Source organism: Salarias fasciatus, chromosome 14 (genome assembly GCF_902148845.1).
Source record: "Salarias fasciatus chromosome 14, fSalaFa1.1, whole genome shotgun sequence".
Lineage (NCBI taxonomy): Eukaryota > Metazoa > Chordata > Actinopteri > Blenniiformes > Blenniidae > Salarias > Salarias fasciatus.
In genome coordinates this window covers 28,354,409-28,382,042 of record NC_043758.1, presented here as the reverse complement: position 1 = coordinate 28,382,042, position 27,634 = coordinate 28,354,409, and the positions used below count along the sequence as shown (strand labels likewise).

The 27,634-nt window shown below is 45.3% G+C and overlaps 1 protein-coding gene across 5 annotated transcripts in view; it reads left to right on the top strand.

Annotated features, from left to right (window-relative positions):
• Positions 1 to 27,634, top strand: part of usp2a (ubiquitin specific peptidase 2a) — a 41,469-nt gene that overhangs the window by 9,981 nt on the left and 3,854 nt on the right. For 3 of the 5 annotated variants that reach the window (XM_030109385.1, XM_030109387.1, XM_030109386.1), the window contains exons 3-7: positions 5,239 to 6,082; positions 24,913 to 24,963; positions 26,138 to 26,261; positions 26,508 to 26,619; positions 26,708 to 26,818. In XM_030109385.1, the coding sequence (XP_029965245.1) occupies positions 5,294 to 6,082; positions 24,913 to 24,963; positions 26,138 to 26,261; positions 26,508 to 26,619; positions 26,708 to 26,818 (1,187 nt within the window). In that variant the 5' untranslated portion in view covers positions 5,239 to 5,293. Of the gene's footprint in view, positions 1 to 5,238; positions 6,083 to 14,471; positions 14,942 to 24,912; positions 24,964 to 26,137; positions 26,262 to 26,507; positions 26,620 to 26,707; positions 26,819 to 27,634 lie in introns of those variants that run through there. The other 2 variants (XM_030109388.1, XM_030109389.1) reach the window with 2 other exon arrangements.

The window sequence follows — 27,634 nt, the reverse complement described above, 5'->3', positions numbered from 1 at the left end:
TCTCTGTTTGAGCCAGCAGTTGCCTGTAGGCCCAGTTTTCATTGTTTTTCAGGGAGTATTAATCATGCAAGCCTTTGAACCGATGATTCTTTGCATGTTGAAGTTGAATGAAGTTTGCACATCATTTCTACTGTCACCGGGCAGAGCTAAACACGGTCACAGAGGTGTGGACCAGCATCTAATCTGCTTGTTGCTGCTGTGTTGATTTCTCCCCTTTTACCCTGAGTTACTCTTAAATACACTTCCATGTATTCGGAGCGAGGTTCTTGAAAAGTTTTTAGCTTGCTTTTCCAAAACCTGCCTGCTAAGTGAAACCTCATCTCTTCAGCTCGGTGACAGCAGGATGCCGGCACTCAGCTGCTGAAATCACACAGCTCTGAGTTTGTGACTCCTGCCGCACTGTCGACAGCTTTCTTCATACAGGTTTAGCAGAAGCCTGGCAGCAGTGGCATCGTTTTTTTTCTGCTCTGAAGTTTCACATTCGATTTCTGTCATCTTCCAGTTGCACTGAGCCTTGTTAGGCACTCTTCCTTTCCTTGGAGGTTCTCTGTAGGAAGGGCAGGAATGCAGAGCATTAAATGCAGGTACCAGGCTTAAATTGGCTTAGACTATTCCCTGCTGCTACTTTAAAGTCCTTTATGCGTTGGTAGCAAGAAACAAATGCAGCTTGTTGCCATGGTAGCTATGGTAACTACTGGTTAGCGCAGCCTCGAGGGAGGCCGAAAATGCAGAGTAGCCCGAGTGCGTTTGTGCGTGTGCTGTTGTTTCCTTGGAGACGTCTTCTCTCAGAAGTGGAATCCATAGTTTGCTCTCCTCTGATCCCTCTTAGTGCTGTCCATACTGTGTGGTGTTACTCCCACCGCGGCGGACATATTGGCTTCCAGAAGCTCGCCCACCAGGCCAGCCTGAGCTTGTTCCACTCAGCTGCCCTCTCTGTGCAGCTGTGACGCCACTGTGGGAACACACACCGGGAGGTGTGGGCATCGGGCACCCGGGCGCAACCCGAGGCCTGGGCCGTGCACGGTGGAACTGGTAATCTGACAACGAGTCGCGTTTCTGCATCGCGCCTCACACTGATGTCAAAAATAAGACATCCCGCGGTCCTGCAGATCATCCAGGATCCACACTGACTTTTTTCCTCTCGTCTGAAGTGAAGCCCCGAGCTGCTGGGACTGCAGCGATGCAGCAGCTTTGGACTACTGTGGAATTTGCAGCGAAGACCGAAGTTTTGCTTGAGAAGTCGATTATGTGCTGGGCTGCTGTTGGCCGCTCGCTTTGTGCTCAGTCAGTAAATTAGCAGCTGAAATGAGCAGGCAGTGTGCGGTCCTGTGAAAGGCAATCAGCCCGGGCCTGAGAGAAGCATTTTACTGTAGTCTTAAGGCAATGGTAAGGCAAGCTTTTTTTTTTTTTTTTTTTTTTTTTTTTGCTTGTCCTGACGCCCAGTAGAGATTGTTTCTGAGAACGGCTGCAGACTCCCTCCCCAATCTCTGATTTGCCAAAACGTTGCAGCGGACACACCCACGCTTCCTTTTGAACTCAGGGCGTTGGAGCCGATCCCAGCTGACTGTGGGTGAAGTCACGTTACGCCCCATACAGTTCGGAAGTCCATCACAGAACACACGCACTCACACACACACGTGTTCAGATCAAGGAACAACACTGTCACCAGTTAACCCAAGCCTAACAGTATTAATATCGTCTACACTCACATCTACATGTATGCTGTATGAAATATGGATGGATGTTCACTAAATATCATTTTTTTTCTCAGGAAACTCTCAAAAAGCACTTTATACCATTTGAAGGGTGAAATCTGCTTTTTTATAGCAAAGCCATACGTAGATAAATGAAATGACTCATTTCTTATTTCAGTCACTAAGTGGCAGTGTTATCATCCTTTTTTATCATTTGACTTATACAAGAAGTCATAAAGCCATGAGAGCAAGCTAATGTTCACATTTCTGGATTAAATGTGTTATCACAATATGTACGAGTAGTGTCTTAAAAAAAATCTCAACAGACGTAAATATTTAAGCTTTGTTTTTATGGCTTTCCTTTTATGCTGCTTTTACTGTTTAACGCTTTGTATTGTTTTTTTATGAGCATGAAAAGTGCTATTGGATTGATCTTTGGATAAACTGTGGCTGATTTATTATCAGACCTTTGATTCGGACTCACAGTAGACAGCAGTTTTTCAACTATTACACCTCTGATGGTGCTGAACGGTGCATGAAAACACGGGGTCATGGGGTCAAATGTATTTCATAAGTGTTGTAGAGAGGGAAAATAAACTCATAAACTCATAGTTAAAACTACTGACTCTCAATACCAGTATAGTGATGGAGCTGGTGCTGTGTGTTTGTTTTTAAGCTGAGGTCACCAGTGAGGGGAGCTGCTGACTCAGGCTGAGTTGAACTTAAAGATCCAATTTCAGTGTTTATGACTCCTTCATCCATGTTGTGATCAGCCTGCTTTGAGTCTGTTTGCCTCGGGTGGCAGGTCAGTGAGTCGTCTCTGGTTTCCTACTAACTCATTTTCCCCCAGACTGCCCACCACATTGCCTTGACTTGGTAATTATCTGGCTCCAGCATCTCCCAGAAAGAGGGGATTGCAGAGTAAATCCAGGTCTGGGTGATGTCAGACGCAGCGTCCATGTTTTTGCCGTTGCTGTCTGCACGGATCTGCCAAAACCAAAATAACCCACCAAATGCCTGCGCTGCCAAATTATAGAAACTAACCTCATACTTCTCCAAAGCCTGGCTTCAGCCGGCTGACTCAGAGCCGCCCGGCCCGGCCGGCCTCCGCGGGCTGGCCCGTCTCCAGCACGGTGCCTGTCTGCCTACTCCAGATCCATACGCTGAATTATTGATAAAGCTGTGGTCACAGAGAGGCAGAGCGGCAGCGGCATGAGGAGAAAGCAATAGAGACCCAGAGGGAAGGAATGCTATGCAGGAGGAGGAGGAGGAGGAGAAGGAGGAGGAGGAGGAGGGAGGCAGAGGAAAAGACAGAAAGAGCGTGAGTGACGGAGGACAGGAAGCACTAGGGGAGAGATTGAAGAAACTGGAGCCTCCGCTCAGTGAACTCAACACGCATCAGCAACACCAGATATGTTTATTTATTCAGACGCTGCTGTGCATGTGAACAAGAGCCTCTCTGGCCCGGCCCGCCACAGGAACACACTGTGCCTGCCTGGCTCTACCGCCGACACTCGGCCGGGCCGTCCCATTATAGCCGCGGGGGACCCTCAGGATGCCCAGAGAGGGGATTTGTAATGTGAGAAGTGAAAGCTTCCAAAATATATTCTCTTCCATATCTCCACCTCGTCCCTTTGATTCTTTAGATTTTCAAAAGTTTTGTCAGCTTGTTATTTACTCAGTAATTATCAAGGGCTCCGAACTCTGTTGTGTTTACTATTCAGCCCGGTTGGATTGAGGACGAACTCGATGCTGTATTAGCAAGACTGGGGAGACTCGGGCGTGCTGCTTTTATATGCTTTTATTGGTTTTATATGTAACTTATAAGATGTCTACGCAGTGGTGTAGTGGTTAGCACTTTAATTTCACCTCATAGTGAGAAGCTCCAGTTCAAGTCCACGTTGAGTCCCGAGGCCTTTCTGTGTGCTGTCATGTTGTCTGTGTGAGCATGAGTTTTCTCTTTGACTTTGGTTCCATGTGAATATGAGTGTGTACGTGAATGCCTGTCTTGCTGGTTGTCCTTTCATGGATAGCAACCTGACGGCTCATCCTCAGTTCAGCCTCAGCAGCCCTTCGTTTGATTAAAAAAAAACAAAAAAAAAAAATACAAAAATACAAAAAGACACTTTCATAACACATTTTAGGAACTTAACAAAATATCACATTTTCAAATCATGTTTGCACTGATGCCTATTTTTAGAAGAGACCCTTAGTGTAGCTATAGTTGGCTGCCTCTGGTTTGGAGGCTGAGGGGCTCAGGGCTTAACTTGGATTGAAATTCACCAAGCGTAGCATGCTATAGCTAATGACACGGCTCTTATATCTCATATCACACAACAGAGGGCACTTTGGGAACTTATCGCCACAAGCCAGCATGCCTGCAGATGACGTATTGATGAGTGATCCAACACACAAGGGAGGCACAGCATTCTGAACTAGGATTCAGTTCACACACACACACACACACACACACACACACACACACACACACACACACACACACACACACACACACATCCTGAATGAATAATTTTGGTTTGTGTATTAGAGGGGGAGACACCTGGAACTGACTTTTCTCTGTCGGTCAGATAATACACCTTTTTTAAAGTGGCATGATAAACTTATACAATTCAAGCCATGTTTTTTTTTTTTTTTGTCAACAAACTTGCCCTTATTTCAGTATTTCAGTTCCTCTTGTTTAAAAGCCAAAAAATAATTCATACGTAAAGCAAAGACTTTATATCGGTAGACTAAAATAAAAACAGTATTCAAAAAGAATACTGAAGCCCTACTGTCACGATGGGTGAACACAGGAATAAAGCGCAATATATAAAATCTATTGAATTCATAATTATTTTAATAAGCAAGTCATTCAGTGACAAACTACTAGCCAGCTGAAATTCTTTAAAGGGGCAGTATGTGGAATTGAAGTCATGCCTCTGTCGTACAGTGGGTGGCAGTGTTGGGGCACTTTTGCATCATTCTGCTCTGGTCCAGGTTTTTGGGTTTCACCGCTTTGGCTCTTCTACCTGGTTGGTGCAGTGGTCACAAATGGCTTCAGAGTGTAGATGCTGCTATCAGATTATCACAAAGACTGTACAGAAGCCAAGCGCCTCCCACGATGTTACAGTAACTCCTCCTACTGCTGCTTCTTTGACTGACTCAACACATCCTCCATTTGGAATACTCCAAGCTGTACCGTTAAGTCAGGAAAATATTGTAAACATGTTTGGATGCTCTGAAGGCTTGAAAGCTGAGAGAATGCCTAAAAAATGTGAGGAGAGTGAATCTCAGTGTCGATCAGCGTTTGGTCATTAGCAGGGTTTTATGTGATCAGCTGACTGTAAAGCATAGATTTTCAATTTTGATGATGTTTTCTCCTTGGTTGAATAATTTTGTCTTTACAAGCAGATTAATGCTGAGTGGAGCGAGAGTAATTGATGACCTAACCGCTGCCCGGCGTTGTTGCCGTAGTGTAAGTATTGATCAGATTGTTGCTGATGAACTAATACGGAGCTGCTGTGTCTCTTTGCTGTGTGTGCAGTCGATGCAGTCTTCCAGAGGCTCAACCTCCCCGTGGCCGAGAAACCAGCAGCAGCATGTCTCGCGTCTCCTCCACCGCCAAGCGCTACGCTGGCCCCTCCTACACCAGCCACTACAGCTCCTACAGCTCCTCCCTGAGCCCGGGCCTTAGCTCCTACGGCGAGCGGGACAGGCTGTCCTACAAGTCCACCGCCCCCTCGTCGTCTTCCTCCGCCTCTTCCTCAGGTTACTCCTCCTCCAGCTACCTGAGCAGCTCCGCCGTCCGCAGCCGCAACTACAGCACTTCCTCGGACCCCGACCGGGACCGGGGGCGCACCATCCCCCGCACCGACATCCTCGGGAGCAGCAGCAGCAGCAGCATCGGCCGCCGGAGCGAGAGCCTCAGCAGGACCCCCATCAAGAGTTACGGGGGGTCGGGACTGAGTGGGGGGTCGGCGTACGGCGGCTACAGCTCCTACTCCTCGTCCTCTGCCCAGTCCAGCTACCTCTCCTCATCACCGGTGGCCTCCAGCATCTCACTCAGCCGCCGAAAATCTGTATCCCAGAGTGACTTGAGCAGGGACCTGGCCTCTCTGGGCCTCAGTGATGCCTCGTCATCCTCCTCCACCCCGTCCTCCTCCACCAGTGCCCTGCGGAGCTACCGCACTCGGACCAGCGACGTGTCCGACTCATACGGCTCCGGCTCTCGCTACCCGGGCCTGTCTCGGAGCTCCACTCAGGAGGCCCTCTCACGGAGCTCCACCCAGGAGGCCTTCAGCAGCAGCAGCAGCAGCAGAGCCTACGGCTCCTCGACGTGGGAGCCGAGCAGCAACAGCCTGTCCGACTCCCCCACCAGGGACTCCACGGTAAGAAAACAGTCTTAAGCTCTCATCTTGCTCTTTTATTGGAGGGGCAGTCATCCAGGGACGATCGATATCTGAGAGCTGAGTAAGCCAGGCTGAGTTCTGCATCTGTCGCTACTTTTCAATTCATTAGATCCACACATGCATAAGTCCCACAATGCTTTGTGGCTTTTCTCTTTATTGTTCTTCACCAGGTGGGGGCAGTATTGATCAAGTTAGTCAGTGCACTTCTTGGTTTGCAGTCAAATACCAGACACCTTACACCCCCATCCATGGGACAGAGTTGGAGCTGATCAGTAAATATTTACGTGTGAATTCAGCTGTTTCTGTCCCGTTATCTGAAGAAAGAGTCGTCTCATATGCCGGGGCAGAGATCATTAGTTCCATGTGGTTATGTGACAAACAAGCTCTTAGCAGGGATATCTGAGCCCCTCTCGCCCATCAGGCAGCCAGATTACACCTCCACGAGACTGTGCAGGTCACCAGCCTCATCACACGAGTCGAGCATGAATGACCCACGGCTTCCGCCGCGCGCGTCACACAGCACAACTGACCCACTTCCCCTCCGGATTAGCCCCGATAACCACTTACATGAGCAGGAGCGAGGAGGGGGCTGGAGCGGCAGAGAGGGAAAACACGAGACAGAAAAGAAAGGGCAAGGTTTGTGGTTAACCATCAGTGAACCTGTTTTCATCTGTAATCTAATTTATGTATCATAATGTGCGCCCCAACATTTGGCTTCACTGTAGGTTACACGGTATTACAGGTTGCAATTCACTTCCATCAAGTGGAAATTTGTGAGAAAATCACAATAAACAACTCTCCAGTTTGAGTATTTTTCTATCAATCTATCTTGTTTGAAACCTTTATTTTTTTTAAAGATGTTCCAAACAACCAGATTTGGGAATAAATGACAACCTGATTCCCAAATAGACTCCACAAAATTTCAGTCCTGTTCTTTTTTTTTATTATTCCAAAAACCTTTAAATGTAGTATGCTCATGATGTAACCACGGTAGTTTATGTTCAGTTCGTGGCCCGCTAGCTGCGTACTCAGGTTGAAAGTGGGCGGCAGTGAAGTGACTGGACAGCGTTTGCTAATCAGAACGTCTTGACTCCCACGCAGACCTTAGAAGAGCTCTGATGAGCCAGTTTCATTCAAGCCACCCGTGTGGAACTCGCTTCTTTGTGCACACTGTTGGTGGATTGGGTTATAAATGTAACCACACTTTGATGCTTGACTATTGAGCTTTCTAGAGGTATCCTGGTCACTTTAGAGTATTGTTGAGTGTGCTACAAGGAAACAAAAACGAAATGACATAAAGGAAGAATCCTGTGTTCTTTGTGAAGCACATTCATTTGTGTATGATGAGCCTGCAGCTCATGACTGGAGCGGCAGGAGGCTGCATGATGCTGTCCCTCTCTTCTCACGTATCAGTGTTGTTTCAGACTGATGAGCTGATAAGCAGAGGCAGTGAAGTCTAAGTGACTCTTTCCAGCAAGCCTAAACTTGACTTTTAATCTTGTGAATCCATTAAGTAATCAACACCTTTTCTTCACACATGAACCGAGAGGTACAGAGGTGGCCGTGACGAGCTGCACTATTTGTGCTGTTAATGAACTGCAGGCCTCGTCTGTCTTCACTGTGGAGCTCCGTCCTGCTGGAAACGTTTAAAGTGAAAATGCATGTTATTTTTTGTTTGTTTTTGTTTTTTTTTGCATTTTTGTTTGAGGAAAGTTTCACATTTGCATGGCAATGCTTTGAAAATAATGTCCAAATATGTTGAAAAAGGTGTAGTTAGCATGCTTGGCCACGAGTTGGTGCTGTTGGTTGTTAACGTGATGAAACCACACACACATACTTAGAGAACAAAAACCTTAACAGTGGCAAGTGCACAGATGTTCATATGAACTGGATTGCTATTACAGGTGACTTTCAGCTCAGTATGGACTGGGAGTCATGTCACTCTGCAGGCCGCCATCGTTGTTATTTTCCATCTACTTGTACATGTGCAGAAGAAGTATTTACTATAACCATGGTGCAACATGCACTGTAGTAGCTTTTCTGCTATCTTCATCGAGACGGAGTCTAAGCAATTAAAAAAAGTTTGATTTTGGGTCCCGCTTACAAAAAGCTGCATGTTCACTGAATCTGAGCGCCACTGTCATGTAAGTGCACACCAAGAACTCAAGGAAAACCTTCTGTTTTCACTTGAAATCACTGCAGTGTGAGCAGGGCTTCACTTACACCCAGGTTACTGTAACACAGCGGGGTTACCTTGTAAGCAAGCAGTCAGAGTTTTGAAGTCGCAGTGACAGAAGTTGCAGTTGAAAACAGTTAAAGAGCTGCATTATTCTTCAGTCTCATGTGCAAGGTGTTTCACTGTATTCAACACTAACATGGATCCATAGCAGCTTTAATGAGTTAGCAGGATGAAATAAATGTTAGCTTATGTTTACAGGACAGGTCTGCACATTGGTAGTGTATCCCAGTTGTTTCTGTTTCACTCTTTGACCGGACTGTTGTCATCAGCATCAGTTTTATTGTAGCTGTAAATGTTCCTCCTTCCACAAAGTCAGAGACTTGATTAGTGTGTCAGGACAGATACCATATCTTGAAGTTATGCAATCATAATAGGCTGTCTTGACTCACTGATTGAGTATTTGTGGGATTAAAACAATACAATTCTCCTTCTGCCATTCAAAAGAAAGCTGGTCAACCAAGGACATGTGAGGATGGACACATTTTTTCAAAAAATGCCTGAAGGAAAAATTTTGCTTGTGACTGACTGTTCTTCAGCATCTATATAAACTGGACAGTATTTACCACAACTGTACCTCAATACACAGTAAACAGTTCTCCATATTCCAAAATAATCTGCCTCTGATATTGCAGTCCAGCATAACCGACGTTGTTTCTGCTGCTCGTCTGACCTTTTTCAGATCATATCTGGCACTTCCGTCCGCACACCAGCTGTACAAGCAGGTGAAGTCAAGGTTATCAGCCCAGGCTGCAGCACAGCAGAGCTCTGTGACCTTCACCGGGACACTGTGTGACACACTGTTGATGCGGATGGATGATCTCTGAGTGTGGACAGACGATGCTGCTTACCCACTGGGTTTGTGAGGGGGTAACATGTTTGAAGCCTTTATTTAATAATAATAATAATGTATTGGTTTTATACAGCGCTTTTCTGGACACTCAAAGACGCTTTACATTGCTTTATTCATTCTCACCATACTGGGTGGTGGTAAGCTACTACTGTAGCCACAGCTGCCCTGGGGTAGACTGACTAAAGCGAGGCTGCCAATCTGCGCCATCGGTCCCTCCGACCACCACCAACCATTCACTCTCACAACTTTCATACTTAGGCAAGGTGGGTGAAGTGTCTTGCCCAAGGACACAACAACAGTTTTACGCCTGCGGGAGCGGGGATCGAACCGCCAACTTTCCGCTTATAAGACGCTCTACCAACTGAGCTACTGTCGCCCCAGTTAAGTTCTGTTGAAATCAAAGATATCTTTTTCAAGGGTTTCATAGTCAAGACAGAAGTGACAGTACATCACACCCATTATCCAGGAGAGCAACAAGTAATGAGAACCAGAAGAGAGAAAACAGTGAAAGCTCATTGCAGGCTGAAAAGCTTTCTCAGAAGCAGGGTCAGAACAATGTCAGTGTCAATGAACAACGTCATCAGCATAGAAATAAACTTGGCAGTGAAGAGTTTCTCGGCTGCCGAGGTTTGTGTTTGAGTTTAAACACCCACTAATTGCCAGCATCAGATTTCATATCTGATCCTGTGTTTGCGTAATTATGTTCAGAACAGTGATTCATTACATCATGTGTTACTGAACGATTGTTCGTGCTTACCATCCTTTTCCCTTAGCAATGCTAAATGCTAAAGTTACAAGTCCTTCAGGAAGTTCCCACACAAAAGGCATAATCAATCCTGAAATTGAAAAATAAATAAATATAACACATCTTCGTTGGATGATGGATCTTATATTACATCATTGTAACTGCACTACTGCTTCTATTCATACTACTTGTGTCAGAAAATGTTGTTCGAGTATTTCTTCTGAGAGAAAATAAAATGTAGTGATGATGAGTTTAAAGAAAAAGCTTCTCAGGGGCTGTAATGTACCATTTTAAAGTTGCAGTGACATTGCAATGGTGAAAAAATAGTGTTGGCAGTCGTGTGTTATTTTATCTATTCTGTAACTAGTGATTCAAGCATATTTGGCATCACTGAGCATGTAGAAAGAGGTCTATAATTATTTAATAATACGAGTTAATTGAGGAAAATGTTTAGTAATAAATGAACTGCAAACGAGGGCTCTGTTGATGAATAGCTTCCTCCCTCTGTCTTCCATATTCTTTCAATGAAACAAGTTTTGCTCATCACAGTGTAGCATGGGATGTTAGTTATTTTTCTCACATAATCTTCATCACAGCATGTCAACTGTGCCATCTTTTCCCACTTTCCACTCACCAAGTCCATCAGAATTGCATTAGAGCAGCTCCCCTCGTCCTGCCGTTTCCTGAATCTTTGAACCCACTCATGCCCTTGTTGGCGAGTCTCTTTAAATAGTGTTGGCAAAACGAATTAAACCCAACCCTGCTAGTTTCTGAGAAGCCTGCAGCAGCTGCCGGCACCTCATGGTGCTGTAACGTCTTGTGCCATGTTTATGAGTAAGGCAATCTGGTTAACATGACTACCATCCTCCTTGTTTTCCATGTTTTCTCCTGCTTATTATTCACAACAAACCAGACGGGCAGAAGAAAACAGCAGTGATGTGAGCATTTCAATGGACATGACCCGCTACTGCAATGCTTTAAAAAAATTCTCCTAACTTTTTATCTGTTTTGTGCTACTTGTTGACCCACTGCTGATAGGTTTAGTCAGGTTTGCAGCTCTGACACAATATGCCAGGTCGATAACAATGTGCGAGCCTTTGTGCTTGTACCCAACACTTCAGGTTGTTAGTATAGACAGAAATTGGGTCACATATAACACATACCTATTGCAGGGAACACGACCCCGTTTTCCTGTTGACCGCGGTGATGTTACACACAACAGAATCACAGTGATCAGGTGATCAGGCACGACGGAATACAGATTTTAGAGAACATATTTAAAAAATACTCGTAGCTTTGCTCGCTGCTACATGTTTAATACCACAGGCTTGAATGGCTTCTGCAATATGTCAATTCTTTGTCACTCTCATCCCACTGGTTTTCGAAGTGGAATTTTCCATCCACCGATCAAAAGAACGTGCTCTTGTCTGTTTGGTGGTCAATAGTAAATGCACAATTGTTCTATTTATCTAATCTGAGTCAACACAATGAAAGCCCATGCCCTATTAACTGTTTTTTTTTTTTTTTTTTTGGCGATCGATTGCCAGATATAATGATATGGTATTTAAATATATCACTTCTTTCTTTTACACCAGTGGAACAGCTGGTTTATGTAATGGGAATGTACGTCTTCTGCATGAATTTTCTTCTCATTGTGGTCACAATAATGAATGGTTTGGATGTAACGCTGTTTATTTGTCCTCCAACAAAAGGTGCTTTTGAACACTCTGGCTAATGTGTTGTAGCGTGCGCGCACAAGCTGCGTCTTAAAGAATCTATAATTATCGTCATTAGTCAGACTCTTGGTAAAGTTTCTCACAGGAAGTGTACTCATGATCTCACTTTAAAAAGGCACTTTGGTCCTCCTTTTCCAGCCACTGTGAGGTCACAGTGAGGACGGCCTTTTATTTTCTTTGCCTTGAGCAGATCTTTGTGTCCAGACTTTTTGTTGAGTCAACAATATTTTTAGACTGTCTGGATCGCTGTTTGCCACCTTGGTTTAGACAGCTTATGGCTTCATTTATAAAAAAAAAAAAAAAAAGAAAAAAAAACTCCTGTAAAATACAGACACACGCCGTCTGGTACGTAATGGAGCTTTTCTGTGTGCTTTGGCGAATAAAGGCCGGGGTTTTAGCGGCTCCGTTTTGTAAGCTGTTATTGTGGGTCAGTGTGCAGCATGTCTCTCGGGGTGGCTGGCTGTACTGAGACCTCAGGATTTCAGGTGCCCCACTTATTTACTTTCTCTTTTTAATAATCTGTGTACACACACCGGCACGGTGGATTAAGACGTCATCCACGTGTCCACTCGTTCTCTGTCTGCCCAGCCAGCTCAAGGTCGAGCGGCCGACAGCATGTGCTGTAGCTCATGTTCGGTTCGACTTCCCCTACTTGGCTTCAGGCCATCGCTGCCATGTTTTACTGCCACCCGCATCCTTCCAAATCACTTCTGAACTTGCATGAAGACACACTTTATCACAGTTCAGTCTTATTATATTAGTATTGATACTTAGTATTGATGGGTAATTTTTGGATAACCTTGCAGTGTCTGTTTGAATAAAACTCACTTGGCCTTTTATTTTCTTTGCACTTGTGCTCTGAAGAGTTCGTCCTGTGGAACTGTGATACCAGCCGTTCAGTTTGGATTGTTCTCTCTCAAACTCTCCTGCGTCCCCCGAAATGAGACAAAATCAGCATCAAAAGTCAATGCTCGGAAGCCCCGGGAGTGTAGACTGAAAGCTTTTCCCCAACAATGAATCATCGCAATTACCCTCTAAAGGAATATGTTAAATTTAAACACTGAAGTGAAGAGATTGTGGGCCTAATGTGCCTAATTAAGCTCAGGGAATAGAGCAGCTGTCCCAGGGTAATTATACTGATTTCTCCTACACATCACGGCTCAGAGACGGCTTTTGTTCCATTTCTCATAACTCCACTGTATTAGAACATCGTAATACAAATACAGACTCTCTGCTCCCTTCTCACATTGTGGTGTTCCACCTCAAGGATTTGCACATTCTCACACACACACAGTGATGGAATGTGCTATCTGCTTATTTGTTGTGCACACACGCCTCAGCCCGGGTCATGAGACTGTTGCTCGGTACAAGCTGCACTTTTTTCTTCACTCTTGCACATCAGTTCAGCCTACATGAGCCACATTGGAACGCAGCCTTTCCCTCTGAAAACACGTTCAGCGATACCTGCAGTTTCCCGCTGCTCAGCCTCTGTGATTTAAGGTGAAGGGAATCAGATTCTAGCAGTGTTTTATTGCAGTGTTTTACTGCTTTCCGCTGCCTGTAAATGGGAGTAGAGGTCCAGAACATTCCTCTGTCCTAAGTATCTACAGTTGTTGATGAACTGTGTTACATATTTTTTTGAATTCCTGTTCTCTGATCTCATGTTATATATTTCAGATGGTTTGAAACACACACGATTTGTTTAGACTCGGGAAACGTGCGTTTCCCTGGAGTTCCACCCATAGTCTATTTTGGAGTCCGAATATGAAAACATCACCCTCATTTACTAAAAATGGATGTGACAGCAAGTCGTTAAGCCCTTCTGACTCAGCGGGATTGGATCATTTCCTTTTTGTGTGTGCTTATACGCGCTCGTGGAATTTGAAAACATTGAGGCAGCACCTGCCGGCTGGCGAACAGTTTTCCTTCCAGAAGCTCCAGCTATCAACACGAGTGTTGTAGAGATAACCTGAGGAGTGTTCTCAAAGGTGTTTTCTGGCTTCCTCTGGAAAAAAAAAAACTGCAGGCTTTCATTCTAGCTGATAGTATTGTTTGGGTCATGTTTAGTATTCTTGATCTGTCAGACTGTGCTATCAGAGAAAAGCCTCGTCTCCACACGGCTGCAGGAGATGATTCCACATCACCAGGCCACCGCAGAGCGAACACAAAGAGAGGCAATTTAAGGTCACCAGTCAACACATGCGCTCGTGTTTGGAGTGTTGGAGGAAACCAGAATACCTGGAGAAAACTTACATACATACAAAATGTGCAAACCGCTGCAGCCTGCTCACGTTCATTCTGATTTTATTCTCCCTCCTTGGCGTCAGTAGCACGCCCTCTGATCAGGGATGATTCATAAAGTTTTGTGAGAGGTGTCAAAACAGGGATCTTTAATAGACCGGAGGATTAAACGCGGCTGTGAATCCGTCTGACGAGCTGTCCGACTGTCATTGTTCTTTGCTGCTGCTGTCATGAGGAGGGTTTGAACCTCCTGGATCCTCATTAAAGGCTTCAGAGCTGCAGACCGGAGCGAGGGGCGCGTGCAGCTCTGGAGCTGTGAAGCAGCCCCTCTTTGTCCCCATCCCGGGGGAGGAGGAGGAGGAGGAGGAGGAGGAAGAGGCAGTCTCCTTGGACCACCGTGAGTCCTTCACGGTGATGTGCGGGGGAGTAGGGGAGGGGGAGGGGGGGCTGGACGATGACGTGCGCCGGCTCGAGGCGCTCTGACGTCGGTCGTAGGCTGACTTCTCCCCGGGCCACACGGGGCGGAGCTCCGGAGCTCTATAACGGAATCCCAACACTTTTACTGCCCCGCACAGAGCCGACCCGCTGGATGGACATCTCTCTGCCGCTCTCTCTCACCTGCTCGCCGCTTCGCTCGCGCTGTCTCGGGTTTCCTCCTCTTCATCATCTTCATCACCGCCTTCATCCTGCAAGCGGAGACTTTTTTTTTTTAAAGGGAGCCAGAACCAACAGGTCCCCGGAGCTGGTACATGAATGAATGAGAGCCCGATCGGACGCGCGCCTGGCTGGTTCATTAACCCGGAGATCGGCAGCCCCGTGAAGCCCCGCGAAGCCCCGTGAAGCCCCGTGAAGCCCCGCTGCTCCCGCCAGCATGCCGAGCATGCGGCAGTCCTACACCGTGACCGTCCCGGAGGAGCCGCCGGCCGCCGCTTTCCCCTTCCTCAAGCAGGAGATGCGGAGGAAGGGGAGCGTGTCCGGGTCCGTGCTGGTCTCCACCTTCGTGGGGCTCCTCATAAACCAAGCCAAGGTAAGAAGAGTCCCGCGTCTGCTCATAAAAGGGCTCATTACTCTCATTACCCGAGCCGTGATATAATACAGCAGTAAAACAGCAGATTATGGTTTTATTATTGGTTTGATTTGTGGTGTTTGGTGGCTGAAGGTATCGCGCCCGGACTGGTGATGTGGGGGCTACTAAAAGAGGACACAGAGGTTTATTCCTCTGTTATGTATAACGTTGTGTGATGATCGTGGACGTGAGTCATTTGTGGAGTTAAGCTGTGCCAGGCTGAGAGGGCCTGCAGCCGGCAGGTCACAGCTTATATAACCCGACTTTAATCCTCCTCCTCCTCCTCTTACTACACCACACTGATGTATCCTCATGTATCTGCCATGCACGGATGCTCTGATACAGAGGATGTGCAGGTTGTTCCCTCCTCCTCCTCCTCCTCCTCTTTCCATATGGACAACAACAACAGAGGGATGTAGGTCTCAGTACATGATGTACAGACCAACATTGACATCTGAGGGCATGCTGGATTACAGCAGCCATTGATCTTTTCTGACTGGGTTGTTTTTTTTTCGTCATTAATGCATCCAGTAGATTTATCTGAAGATAATTGTCCCAATTATCTGTATCTGTTAAAGTAAATATTAACATCAGCTGAGTTATTAAAGCCAATTTTATCCTGTGCTGTTCATCTAAAAAGCCATTTCCCTTTAAAACATGTTTTATATGCTTATAAACTATATTTAAGGCGTGATTGGTTATGAAAGCACAAATGCAATCAAATGAAGTTCAGTGAAAGAGGAGCAAATGAAGGGTTGAAAAAGACATTTTGGTTAAAAAAAAAAAAAAAAAAGCTGTTCCCAACTTTAAACTTTCTTTCAAACTTCAACCTGAAGCGTCCAACCACAGTCTGAAACTTGGAGCGACTGTGCAGCGTGAGTGGGAGTTTAGGGTTAAATAATGTGAGCAGTGACAGATAATGATGTTTATTGGATGGGTTTCATCTGGTCCACTTCTGAGTTTCTTTTTCAAGCAATTACTAGGGATATATAAATTTGAATGATAACAATATTTATCATATATTGAAAAAAAAAAAACTTCTATAGTCAGCTTTTGTAGATACTAAAATCTAGATATAAGTAGTGAATTTGAACAATCTTTCTGTGTTTATTTTGAAGCAAAGTGTATTTTTGTTCAGTTTACACATTATCTGAGCCACATTTATTTCCTTTATTTGTCATCTTTCACCAGTTTGATGCCTCTGTTCTCAAATGACTGAGTGAGGATGGATATTAAAGCTGCTGCCACCGAGCAGAGAACGCTCGTTTCATTTCCAAAACGCGACACTGTGGGGTGTTTAAAGTCATTGATCACTGTGCTGACAGTAGTTTGTGACAGACTGAACTGTAGTGACACTTACAGATCTTTAACAACACACTGTTCTGGTTGGCTTTTCATTTGGAATTGTTTGTGATGTTTTTTCCAGTATTGCTGCACAACAATAACAATGATATGATACGATTTGAAACTGTAATTTATAATCGATTCAGTTAATGAAATGTATGACAAATGTAAATAAAGAAATGTAGTTTTAATGAGTATTGACGCCGTCAGCAGCATAGATGACTTCGTGTCCTCCGCCAAAGCTGACACTTCTGTCTGCAACCTTTAGATAAATTGAGATTGAAATTAGACATGCACCCTTATTAAAGTGAGATTTAAAATCCTCCATGTCAGCTGTATTTGTCCCGATCAGAGCAGGAGAAGAGAAATGACTTTTGGTTTGTACTTCCTGTGTGTGTGTGTGTGTGTGTGTTCCTCGGCTGCAACGTGGAGCAGAGCTGCTGTGTGCCAGCTTCTGTTATGTAATGAGAAATTACATTAGAATACACTTTAGCGGCAGCCAGGCCGCGGCCGGCTCTTGGCGTGCTTGCCTGTTTTGTTGTCAGCGTCCACCTGCTCCTCTTGTTCTGTCCTTGTCCTTCTCCGTCCGCTCTGGCTAATCATGTGTCCCCCTCCCACTCCTCACTCCCCACACCCACACCACCACCACCATCCCCCTCCCCCCACCAACACCGTTGAACACCACCCACTGCGTGTGGAGCAAGCATGCAAACATGCTCCAGCCTTTCTTTAGCGTTTGCATTTGTTAATTTAACCATGAGGGACATGCATGGATGTTTGTGTGTGTGTGTGTGTGTGTGTGTGTGTGTGTGTGTGTGTGTGTGTGTGTGTGTGTGTGTTTTTATCTGCCATCAAAGTGCAGCAGCAGCACTGCCAGCAGTAAGGTCAAAGGTGATTTTCTCCTGCCGATTTCCAACTCGTCCTTAGCGATAGTTCAATCTACAAAAGCGTTTTGTGCGCATGTGTCATTGGGTTTATATTTTTATATTTTTTTTATTAATTAGACGCATCACTCACCAACCTTATCATGATTCAGAAACAAGTTGAGTATTTAATGCAGTGGTTTACATATTTTTTCATTTAAATAATTTCTTTGTTTTCCTTTAATTTCAGTCAGACTGAAGGAAATGCATACCGTAAGTGAAAATTAGCCAATTATAGAAAAGGCAAGCACAATGAGACCATTTAAAAAATAGAAAAGCATTTTTCAAGCCTCTTAAATGATTACTGTAGCGCTTTTGAAAGCACTTCTTATGAATTCCCTGAGATACGAGGACAGCATGCGGTGCTGAGCGGTGATTCACTGCAGATCCTGACTCTAACTCAGTGGGAGGAAGCTGGCCTGGCGTGTCATGTATGGTTTTTACACATTAGTATTTGGTTCTTCTCGGCCCACCTGTGGAGGCTCGTTCTGTGATTTTTCTGGAGTTGTGTGTCAGGATGAGGCTCAGGCCTCAGTACAACGTAAACACCGGCTAGTGAGCGAGCGGTCCGGCCGGACGCTCCTCCCGGGACTGAAAGGCATGTGCAGAGATGAGCAGATCTGGTTACATAAGAAGCCACAGCATTATATTCTCTGGTCACATGCTTTCTGGCTGCTGTGTGAGCAGTGCTGGGCAAAACCCAGAGGACTATGCATGGGATGATGATAACAGTCATATTTATTTGAAGTTCTGTAAGAGGATCTCACCTCCTGACTTGCTTACAAGAAAAAAAAAAAAAACATCTGTGATCCTGCTGCAGTGCATTAGTTTTCTGCAGAATCAGCTTATCAAACATGATGTGATATGCCTGGTCAGAGGACTGCAAAAAACAGTGTGCAAAATGGACAGTTGTATTACTGCAGTTGATTCAAAATTCACTGTTCTACTGAGAAAAGTGGAGGACATGACTATTAATATGACTCCATAAAACATACTTGGAGTCAGAAAATGCATCTCTGAGGACCTGCCTTCAAACTACAAGAGCTGACGAAGTCATTTGAAAGGCTTCTAGTTCAAACTTCGACAGACTGTCCACATCGTGGCTGCTCCTCATAGAGGTGGACGCTCACCTAGACGACTCCAGAGTCTCATTGGAGCGCCACTGGGGCAGGCTGCCAGCTCTGTTTGTGCTTAAACCAAACAAATCATTGAACAGGCATGATGTAACACCGCTGTTTGAAGCAGAACTCAAGAAATCAGACATTGATTTATGCAAAAGTGAGGTTTCAAGGATGGTTAGCTGTGAGCGACCCCTGCCCGCTGTGAGCTGTCCAGAAGGGAGAAATAAACAGATCGTAAACGAGCGAGTGCGTCGCTCCCGCTCACGTGGGAGAGAAGCTCGACGGTGGCAGAAGAAGCAACTCGCAGAGGGTGAGTGAGAACTTGTTTATGATGGGCTGCCAAACAGGGAGACAGGTCAGAACACACTGTTCTCCGTCTCGCTCTATCTCGGTCTCTCTTTCATGAGACATTTGGCAGGCCGCTCTGCCAGGTGGACCCGGGCATCCTGCTGCTGCTGGTGTGAAGTTTAGTTTTCAGCCCCACGAGGGGATCGATGGTGGGGGGGGGTTGTTTTGTGTGTGGAAGGCGTGTCATAACAACAACACTGCCACCATGTTGTTTTTGTTGATTCAGCATGCTAATATTTGTTGCTCTGTGTGAATGCTGTGTCTATAGTGTTTTTTGGGTTGTTTTTTTTTTTTTTTTAAATATTGACTCATCCGTCGGTTTTGTGACACTTGGGAAACTGTTGCTTTTATTTGCAAAATTTTGAAAATGGTGTCTGTTTACAAGACAACAGTGAAAACACTGAAAACAGGGAGAAAACATCTTGACTCCAGTCAGATTTTGTGGGTTATTTCTTGCTGCTGTTTTGCCCGTGGTGTCACTCTGGAAGGCAGAGCCAGAACCAGGCATTAGTCCTTCCTCTCCAGCCGCCTCACCTTGCTTTGACCCATTTCCTCCAACCCCGGAGTCTGCGGCCGCACGTTTGAATGGACTGAGCGCAGTGGACGGCTGGCTTTTCCCTCCCGAGTGGAGCTGGGCGCGAGCCAGAGGCACATTTCCCGTGTCTCTTATTGCCGGCTCCGGCCTGGAATGCTTTTTAATGCCTCCCCGTACCCAGAGCCTTTTTAACCTCCGAGGAGTAGCGTTTCAAAAGTAGCTCACTGGTTGCCTGAGCTACTTCTGCTATTTCTGAATAGACCATTTATACAAAGTTATCCCCCAGGGCTCGCCTCTTTTGTGTACAGTACCAGGCTGCTCACGTGGAGCGACTGGGAATACGATGAGTGGACGCAGCCCCCCCTGCTACTGCCGCCTTCATTTATCTTCCCTCCTTTGTTCCTCTTCTTCCCCTCGTCCTTTTCTTTACTCCTCTCACGCATTCAACTTTGATTTATAGCTCGCAGGCAATGAAAATCAGACGGATGGAGTGCGTGCGCAGCGTCATTACTACACTGTGAAAGGGATTCGGAAACGATCCACTGAGCGTGCGAGCGCAGCGCGGTGGGACGCGTTCAGACGCGAAAGGCCACGAGAACCGGAGGGGGATCATGTGCCGCTCCGGTCATGAGCTCTCCACACCGCACCACGAGAAACGCTTGAAGAGTGTGACGGGATTTATTGGGTTAAAAGTACAGGATGCTGCAAACAGTTTAGCTTTTGTAGGTAAAAACATAAATAAATAAACATTCTGATTTCCAAAAACAGTGTATTGATTGTAATGGTTCGAAAACATATCCATCGTAAAATGTTTGGAATTCAGCAGTTGGTTACTTTTGACTCTGTTTGGCGGCTTCTTCTTAGAGAGAATTGGCTGATGAGAGACACTACACTGCCACCTAGTGGCTGAAAGGAGAAGCACCTCACTGTCTGGTTTTCTTTAGAGAAATTCACACATTTACATCTTAAAAACATATCAAAGCAATATATAGATTTTTCCCAACTGTCCTTAAACGAAACTGAAATTGTATGAAGCTCATCTTATTTTGGAGCATGTAATAATAACACTTATCTGTAAAAGTAGAACATTTTTGCCAATTCAACGTTGTATTATATATCAGACATTTCAGGGGTATATTGCATTAGTTATTGCACTTTTGTTTTTTTATATTCTTGCTGTTTTTCTTTCCCATATTTTGCTTTCTTACGGGACTGTTATCCAGGATGATGGCATATTTCTTTAAAGAAATATTTGACATATATCTTAACATCTCTTGTCCTGACAGCCCAAATAGGTTAAAGATTACAGCATTCAGAGAAATCCTGCGGTGTGTGAACCAGTCTGTGCCTTCATTGTGTTTGTTTGTTTCCTGCGGTTTTGTAATGTGTGAAATCTCCACGCTGTACCGCCTCTCTGTCAGCACATGGCTTCAATCCCACATCTACTGTGCGCTGCTTTCAGCTGCTTATGGTGAAGAATTGCAGCAGAATTAGCAGAACAGAATTATCTTTCATTACAGCGACGCTACAGGCGGCGATCAGAGCCCCAGCCGTTGATTCCAGGATCCTGTCGCTCTCTCTCACATACATTCAAGATTCCAGGATCAAAGAAGGAGACTTTAATGTTTGTTCTTTCAAGAACCTTCTGTCACTTTGAAGGCGAACAAAGTTCCACCCTCATTTGTGCACCATTATATGTTGGAATTATGGCTATAAATAATGGAGAGGCCGGAGAAATCCCTCCAGCGCGATTTGGGAGATTTTCCTCAAGCTCGCAGTAAAAGCTGCTTTTCTCTACTCTAAGGAGAGCTGCTAACTCACCAAAAATAAATAAAATAATGTCCTTAGAGTGGCTTTTAGCGAGCAGCTTTGCTGTCCCATGATGCACAAAAAAAAAAAAGTTGAGTGAAAAATTATGCAACAGATAATCACATGAATAAATAGAAATGAATCAAGCAGGAGAGGATTACAGCTCACTTTTTTTTACAGTCTTTATTGATTTGCCTCTTTCATCATGTTATGCAAACTCTCGTGACAGTCAATCACACACACACGCACACACACACACACACACACACACACACACACACACACACACGCACACACACACAGCCTTCTGTCCTGTGAAAGAAAGTAAGAATAGCGTTGCCTTGGAGACAGAGCCGTGGACGTTGTTGCATGGCGGTGACGTCTGCCGGCGCTGGCTGAAGGATCAGCCAATTGCCGGTGGACGGGCACTTGTTATTAAAAGCAAAGCAGCTATTTTTGGGAGCGGACGCGGCTGGCATTACTCAGCAGAGTGCAGCAAAGTCAGATGTACACATTCCTCCGGTGTGTGTGAGTGTGTGTGTGTGTGTGTGTCCTGTGTTCTGTCTCAGTGACGCCCACACAGCATGCCGTGCGTTTTGCATGCTTGTGTATCGATTCTATATAATCCTGGTAATAAAGAGCTCCATTCACCGCAGGGGCTGCCGGCAAGAAGGACTCAGATAAGCTGTTGTTAATTAAAGCGTCCATGTTTCCGCCCCCCCTCCTGCATGCTGTATATACCTCCTTTTCCTCCCGATGGGGAGACAGATGGCGGAGGTTATTTATGTAATACTAAAAAGGCCGGTCCTGTATCGGTGCTCATAACGAGATAAGCTGCAGGCACACTTCGCTGATGAGCAGACGGAGCACGCTGCCAGTCATGTGAACGTCCAGAGGCCCGGCAGCGCGGCTCCCTCTCGTTTTCTCTTTTCCTTCACATCCACGCCGCTGTCTCCACCGCCCGCGAGAGCGCCGAGTGACAAACACATCAACAGCTGCAGAGTCTGGATCGCCATGAATCTGCACTGACAACAAGATTGCTTCTGCTCAGACAGATGCAAAGAGAATCAAGATGATCTTTGGACAGTTTGGGAATTAATAACACAGTTATACAAAGTCGATCACATGAAGTTGATGATAAACAGTTCAGTGAAGCACACCGTCTTTTTGCTGCTTGTATCTGGCTTAGCGTCAGATCTGGCTGCCCCTTTCTTCTATGTCACTGTAAATTAAACAGATTTGAGTTGCCGGCCAAGCAAGCCTTTTAAAAACATCTGTGCTCGAGGCCCGTTCCGATCGCACATTTCATCACTTTCTGACGTGTTCTGGCTCTTGTAGCGAAAGAGGCTGAAATGTTCCACTTTGATGAATAAACCATTAAAGCAGGTGGTCATAGTCTGGACTAATCCCACTCCGACAACTTCTTAGAAAACACCGTGTTTTGATGGAAAGCATGTTAAGCCTAATACCAGATCAGTGAATCGCTGTTAGTTTGGTGATTCACGCTGATGCACAGCAGGACGGTTTTATTCACGTCACGCTCTCTGGGACCAATTGATGAGCGTTTGCTGAGCTGCCTCAGCCGCAGGTCACATTTACATCGCTCAGCGTTGGGGTTCTGCAGTCATGCCGGCCTTAATAGGTTAAAATGTGGAGCCAATAACAGTCATGATCATCTTAAAGAGATTACATTACCTTATCATAATACTACGCCCAAAGGAAAACTTCTCAATATTTATCTGGCTTTAATTAGTTTCATCTGTTATCTTCTGTACAGGAGTAATTACAGCAGATTTCATTTGAAGCAAATAAACTTTTCCTCATCTGCCCCTGCTTTCTTACAGTAAATCAGTCTTCGGTTTTGTTCTTATATCGTCTGGGTGATTGTGATCATCTGACTACTTTTCCTGAATCGGCTTCACCACAGGGGAGCCTAACGGGAAGCACAAGGCGAAGATGGATTTCAGCTGTCGCTGGCGTCTGTAACTCTCATTGGAAAACACAGGAGTCCAAAGCAACCCAGCACCATACCAAAGCACCAAGTAGACTGTTAAAACACTTGTTATATAATCATTTGTATACAATTTTGCACGTTTGGCGATTGATGACAGTCAGATGGTTGTGGTAATGGATTTTCTGGAGAAAAGAGTGTGGCTCCTGTAAGACATTGCTCTGCATATTTCAGTGTGTGGTGGTTACACAAGTGCTCAAATCAATCAATGACAGAGTGAAGGGAAGAATCAGGAGTTCATGTTCAGCCACAAGCATTCCCCTGCTTCTTAATCCTCCTTGCGGTCAGAAGACTCGTGGAAACTAACTACTGTCAGTTGAAAACTCAAGTTTAAACTCAAAGCTCGGTGCTAAAGACGTGGTGCATCTTGGGAAACGTGTGGGGGTCTTTTGACGGATAATTTCTCTTGTGTGAAGTTGAATCTGATGAAACCGCGTTTTATGCCTCTGTAGCTGTTCTTCTTCATGCGGACAGGACTGGATTCCTCCGATAGCTCAGTAAATAATGCAGGAGTTAAAAACGTCGCGTCTTTGCCGTGCTGGATGCGGCTTGATGAATCCAGAGTGCCGCACTTCATGTTTTCTGAAGCCGCCGCTTGTGCCTCGTCGTCAAGGGCACTAGTGCATTCCTTATCCACCCCCGTCTTCTTTGTTAGTTCTTCCTCTCGCTGCTCAATTATATAACCACTCAACTTATGTAATGAAATTTAACTGCAGCAAGTGATGACATAAGTTTGCCAAAGCTTTCTGCACCATTTCAACGTCTTTCAGATCAGGGGAATATGCTCTGCCATCTGCCGCCTTTTGTCACCCCGAGAGGAGCCGCCGTACGAATTCAACTCCTCACAGCGGTTATCCGCCGATCTCTGCCACCTGGGAGCGATTAGCACGAGAGGAAACGATGGCCAGATATCACAAAACAAGATAATGCTTCACAGGATTAAGCTCCTGCCTGTCATTCGGAGTCAGATCACATCTCTGGTTTGAAGATATCGTCTGGTTTCGCTTCAGTGTCAACATCATCAGCGCTGCTCAGAGGCAGCCGCTGGAGATGATCTCAGCACAACACAGAGCACACACTAACGGTAAAGCCTTTTGAAAACAGTCATAAACTTTTTTACAGTTCAGGACTCACATACAGCCCAATTACATTTTGAGCGGACCGGACGGGTGAAATAGTGCCATAATAACCGTTATATTTAAACTTTAATGTTTTTATTTGTTGTGGCGCAGAGTATACGTAATGAAGATGTCTGTATATTTGCCAAAATAAATAATTACTACCTAAAACATTTACAATCTCAACACGAAGCCAGTTTTAATGAAAGCTTCTGGTGAAAAACTGAAGTGTCCACAAAGGTTCTCCTATAGGTGTTGCATTATGGGTGTTTTTATAAACAAAGGTTGCTAGCTTCATGGCAGCTCTCAGTGTTGTATTCTGTATTTTTAAGAAGTGTGTTTAAAAAAAAAAGTCAATGTTTTGTTTTAAATTTTTACCGTTGTGTGAAGGGCCAGGCTGGGTCGGAGCCGCTTGTGGGTCGAATTTGGCACACGTTTCGTGTGTCTTTCACCCGTTTTAAATCCACACACATGACAGCTGATCTGCCCGGCGTTCACACACCTCTGGAAGTAAGTTTATTTTTCATGGAGGACTGAGGAATGATTAATAACTGCAGTCTGGAGCAGCAGCGGACAGAGCTCTGGATGTCAAACCATTCTCACAGCTTGCGATGCTTTTCAGAGCCGGTTATTGGCAGAGGAGCTCTCCCTTCTCCTTGTGGGTTGGTGGTTTTGTAAACAGATAATGAATTTGAGTCAATTGCTGTGTCTTGTGTGTTTCAGAATTCAAAGAGTGCCCAGGGCCTGGTGGGACTGAAGAACTTAGGAAACACTGTAAGTTGCAAATCTTTTTACTTCGTTTTATTAGATCCATTTTAGAACAAACGATCTGTTGTGTTTTCATCATTTTTCTCAATGGATTTCCAGTTTATGTGTGAGGCCTGTTTGTTGAGCACGGTGCAGCACGGTGTCTGCCAGGCAACAGGCTCCCAAAATAAGTGTGTGTGTTTTCAGTAACCTAATCACAGAGCTGTGAACTATGGACCAGGGAGGACTGATTTGATCTTCAAAACTGCACGTGTCTCATGTGAACACGTGATAGGAACATTATACACACAGCTCATGCTCACCTCATAGTCAGTGTCGCTTTTTTCTTTGAAAATCTTAAAATATTAACCCAGGACCGACGGCTTTTACCTTTCAGCTAATTTTTTCTAATTCTAGTCCACTTCCTGTAAATGCAGGATCAGAGTCACAGCCACTGGTGTGTTCACATTGTTGTCCAAAGCAAAATAGACAGAGTTTGTCGAGCAGATTTTTGGTGACTATTTCTTCAAAAAGTTGTGGAGTAACTTTATTTGGTACTGCATGCAGCTAGTAAAATCAGCCCTGTGAAACTGTTTCCATCCATTTGGCCTCTGATTAATGTGTACATTGATATATTATCACAGAGGTAGCATTAGCTGAGCAGCCAGTTTCAGTCTGATCCGGTCATAAAGTTCAGCTGAAGTTGCATCAGTCGGAGGAGGGAAGACGCTCTAGAATCTGGAGAAGCAGCAGCAGATACCAACGGCTCTGGAAGCTAACATTCATTCTGCTAATGCTAATCTTACCTGCAGTGAAACGTCAACAGGACTGAGTCAGTTCAGGTGAAATGGGACACTTTGGCTAACACCAACGCTAACAGAGCAGGACAGAGAGAGAGAGCAGTTTATTCTGTTTCAAACAAAGGTATACAGTAATGGAGCGAGTTTAGTAACTATGACCCTGCTATTCATTTCTTAACAGTAGTTACTGCCTAAAATAATAGGAATACAGTCAGGTTTGGATGACCACATTTAGAGATTTTCAAATGCTTGAAAAACAATTATTAAAGGTGCGTTATCATTCATTTAAAAAATAATGTGAGTAAGAGGACATTTGGTTACCATGACGTCACGTGTTTCAGACAGTTTCCAGTCCGTCTGCCCTCTCAGTGTGCTGCTCTGTGTTGTTTGTCTCCCGGCAGTGTTTCATGAACAGTATCCTGCAGTGTCTCAGCAACACACACAGTCTGCGAGACTACTGCCTGCACAACTCGCACCGCAGAGACCTTAACAACAACAGCCGCACCAACACAGCCCTCATGGAAGGTGAGACGCCAGTCTGAAACGCGGCACCACGCTCGGTCCCCGTTCACCTCGGCATCAGACCGGCATCCCTCGGCATGTGTCAGGGAAGAGGGAAACATCCTGAGGGATGCTGGGAGGCTTGTCTCCATCTTTTAAGAGTTTGTATGACAGGAGAGAAGAGCGCTTCCTTTGACGAGCAGAAAACACTGATTCTGTTCTCCTACTCGGCCTCATGGGTGAATAACTGCTGCGTCTTTGTGTCGGCAGAATTTGCCAAGCTGATACAGACCATGTGGACGTCGTCCAGCAGCGAGGCGGTCAGCCCGTCCGAATTCAAAACGCAGATCCAGAGATACGCCCCGAGATTTGTCGGATACAAGTAAGCTGTGTTCCTCTCCCCTCTTGTGCGAGAACGCGAGCATAGCGATCGGAAACCAACCCAAGCCCGTTGTGTTGATGTCCTGCAGCCAACAGGACGCTCAGGAGTTCCTGCGCTTCCTCCTGGACGGCCTGCACAACGAGGTGAACAGGGTGACGGTCCGGCCGCGAGGCACCGTGGAGGACTTCGACCACCTGCCGTGAGTATCAGACCCGATCCCTCACTACCCGGGGTGTGGTTCAGGTGGGCGGGGCATTGATAGAAGCTGTTTTCATCCCCCGGTTTATACGATGTGTCCAAGTGAAAACGGAAAGCTTTCAATCTGAAAAACGCTTGGACTCCATCCTTTTTCAGTGTTTCTACTGTTTCCATATAAACAGATATCATTTTCAAAATGCTGCCGTGCAAATACTGAGCTTTTCTGAAACAGAAATAAAAATGATGCACCTGCCGGGGGCTGAGAAGTAGTTGTTTGGCAGAATAAATGTCTCTGAGGCGTCTCAGATTGTGTCCTGCATGTTTAGCTGCTAATAAATAAACCATGGAGTTTTTTGGACAAGATGATTACGCAATGCTTCGGTTTGGACAACTATTTTAAGAAATGTGTCAAGAGCTTCACTGCTGCAGTTAAAACCAATCTTAACTTATTCCCATTCATCACCCACATTTGACCTCAGGGTTTCATTTTGATGGCTAATTCCTTCCAGCAGATTGAAACCTCTAGCTATGCGTTTGGAGCACGTGGAGGTTCGTATCGAGGAGTCTGCTTGTAGGGTTAGAGCAGGATTCACATGGAGGCGACATGAATCATTCAGTCTCCGTCATTAAGCTTTAATCTGAGGCGGCGTGCCACGGTTTCACCTCCTGCGTCGGGGTGTCGCCTCTCCACAACACAGACCAGCTTAATGCTCCAATTCTTCTTGGCTGTGTTATTATCAGTTATTCAACGCACCATTAATCTCAGGGTTACCCTCAAACCGGGTCAGTTCTGATGAAATGTTCTAAATCATGCCCC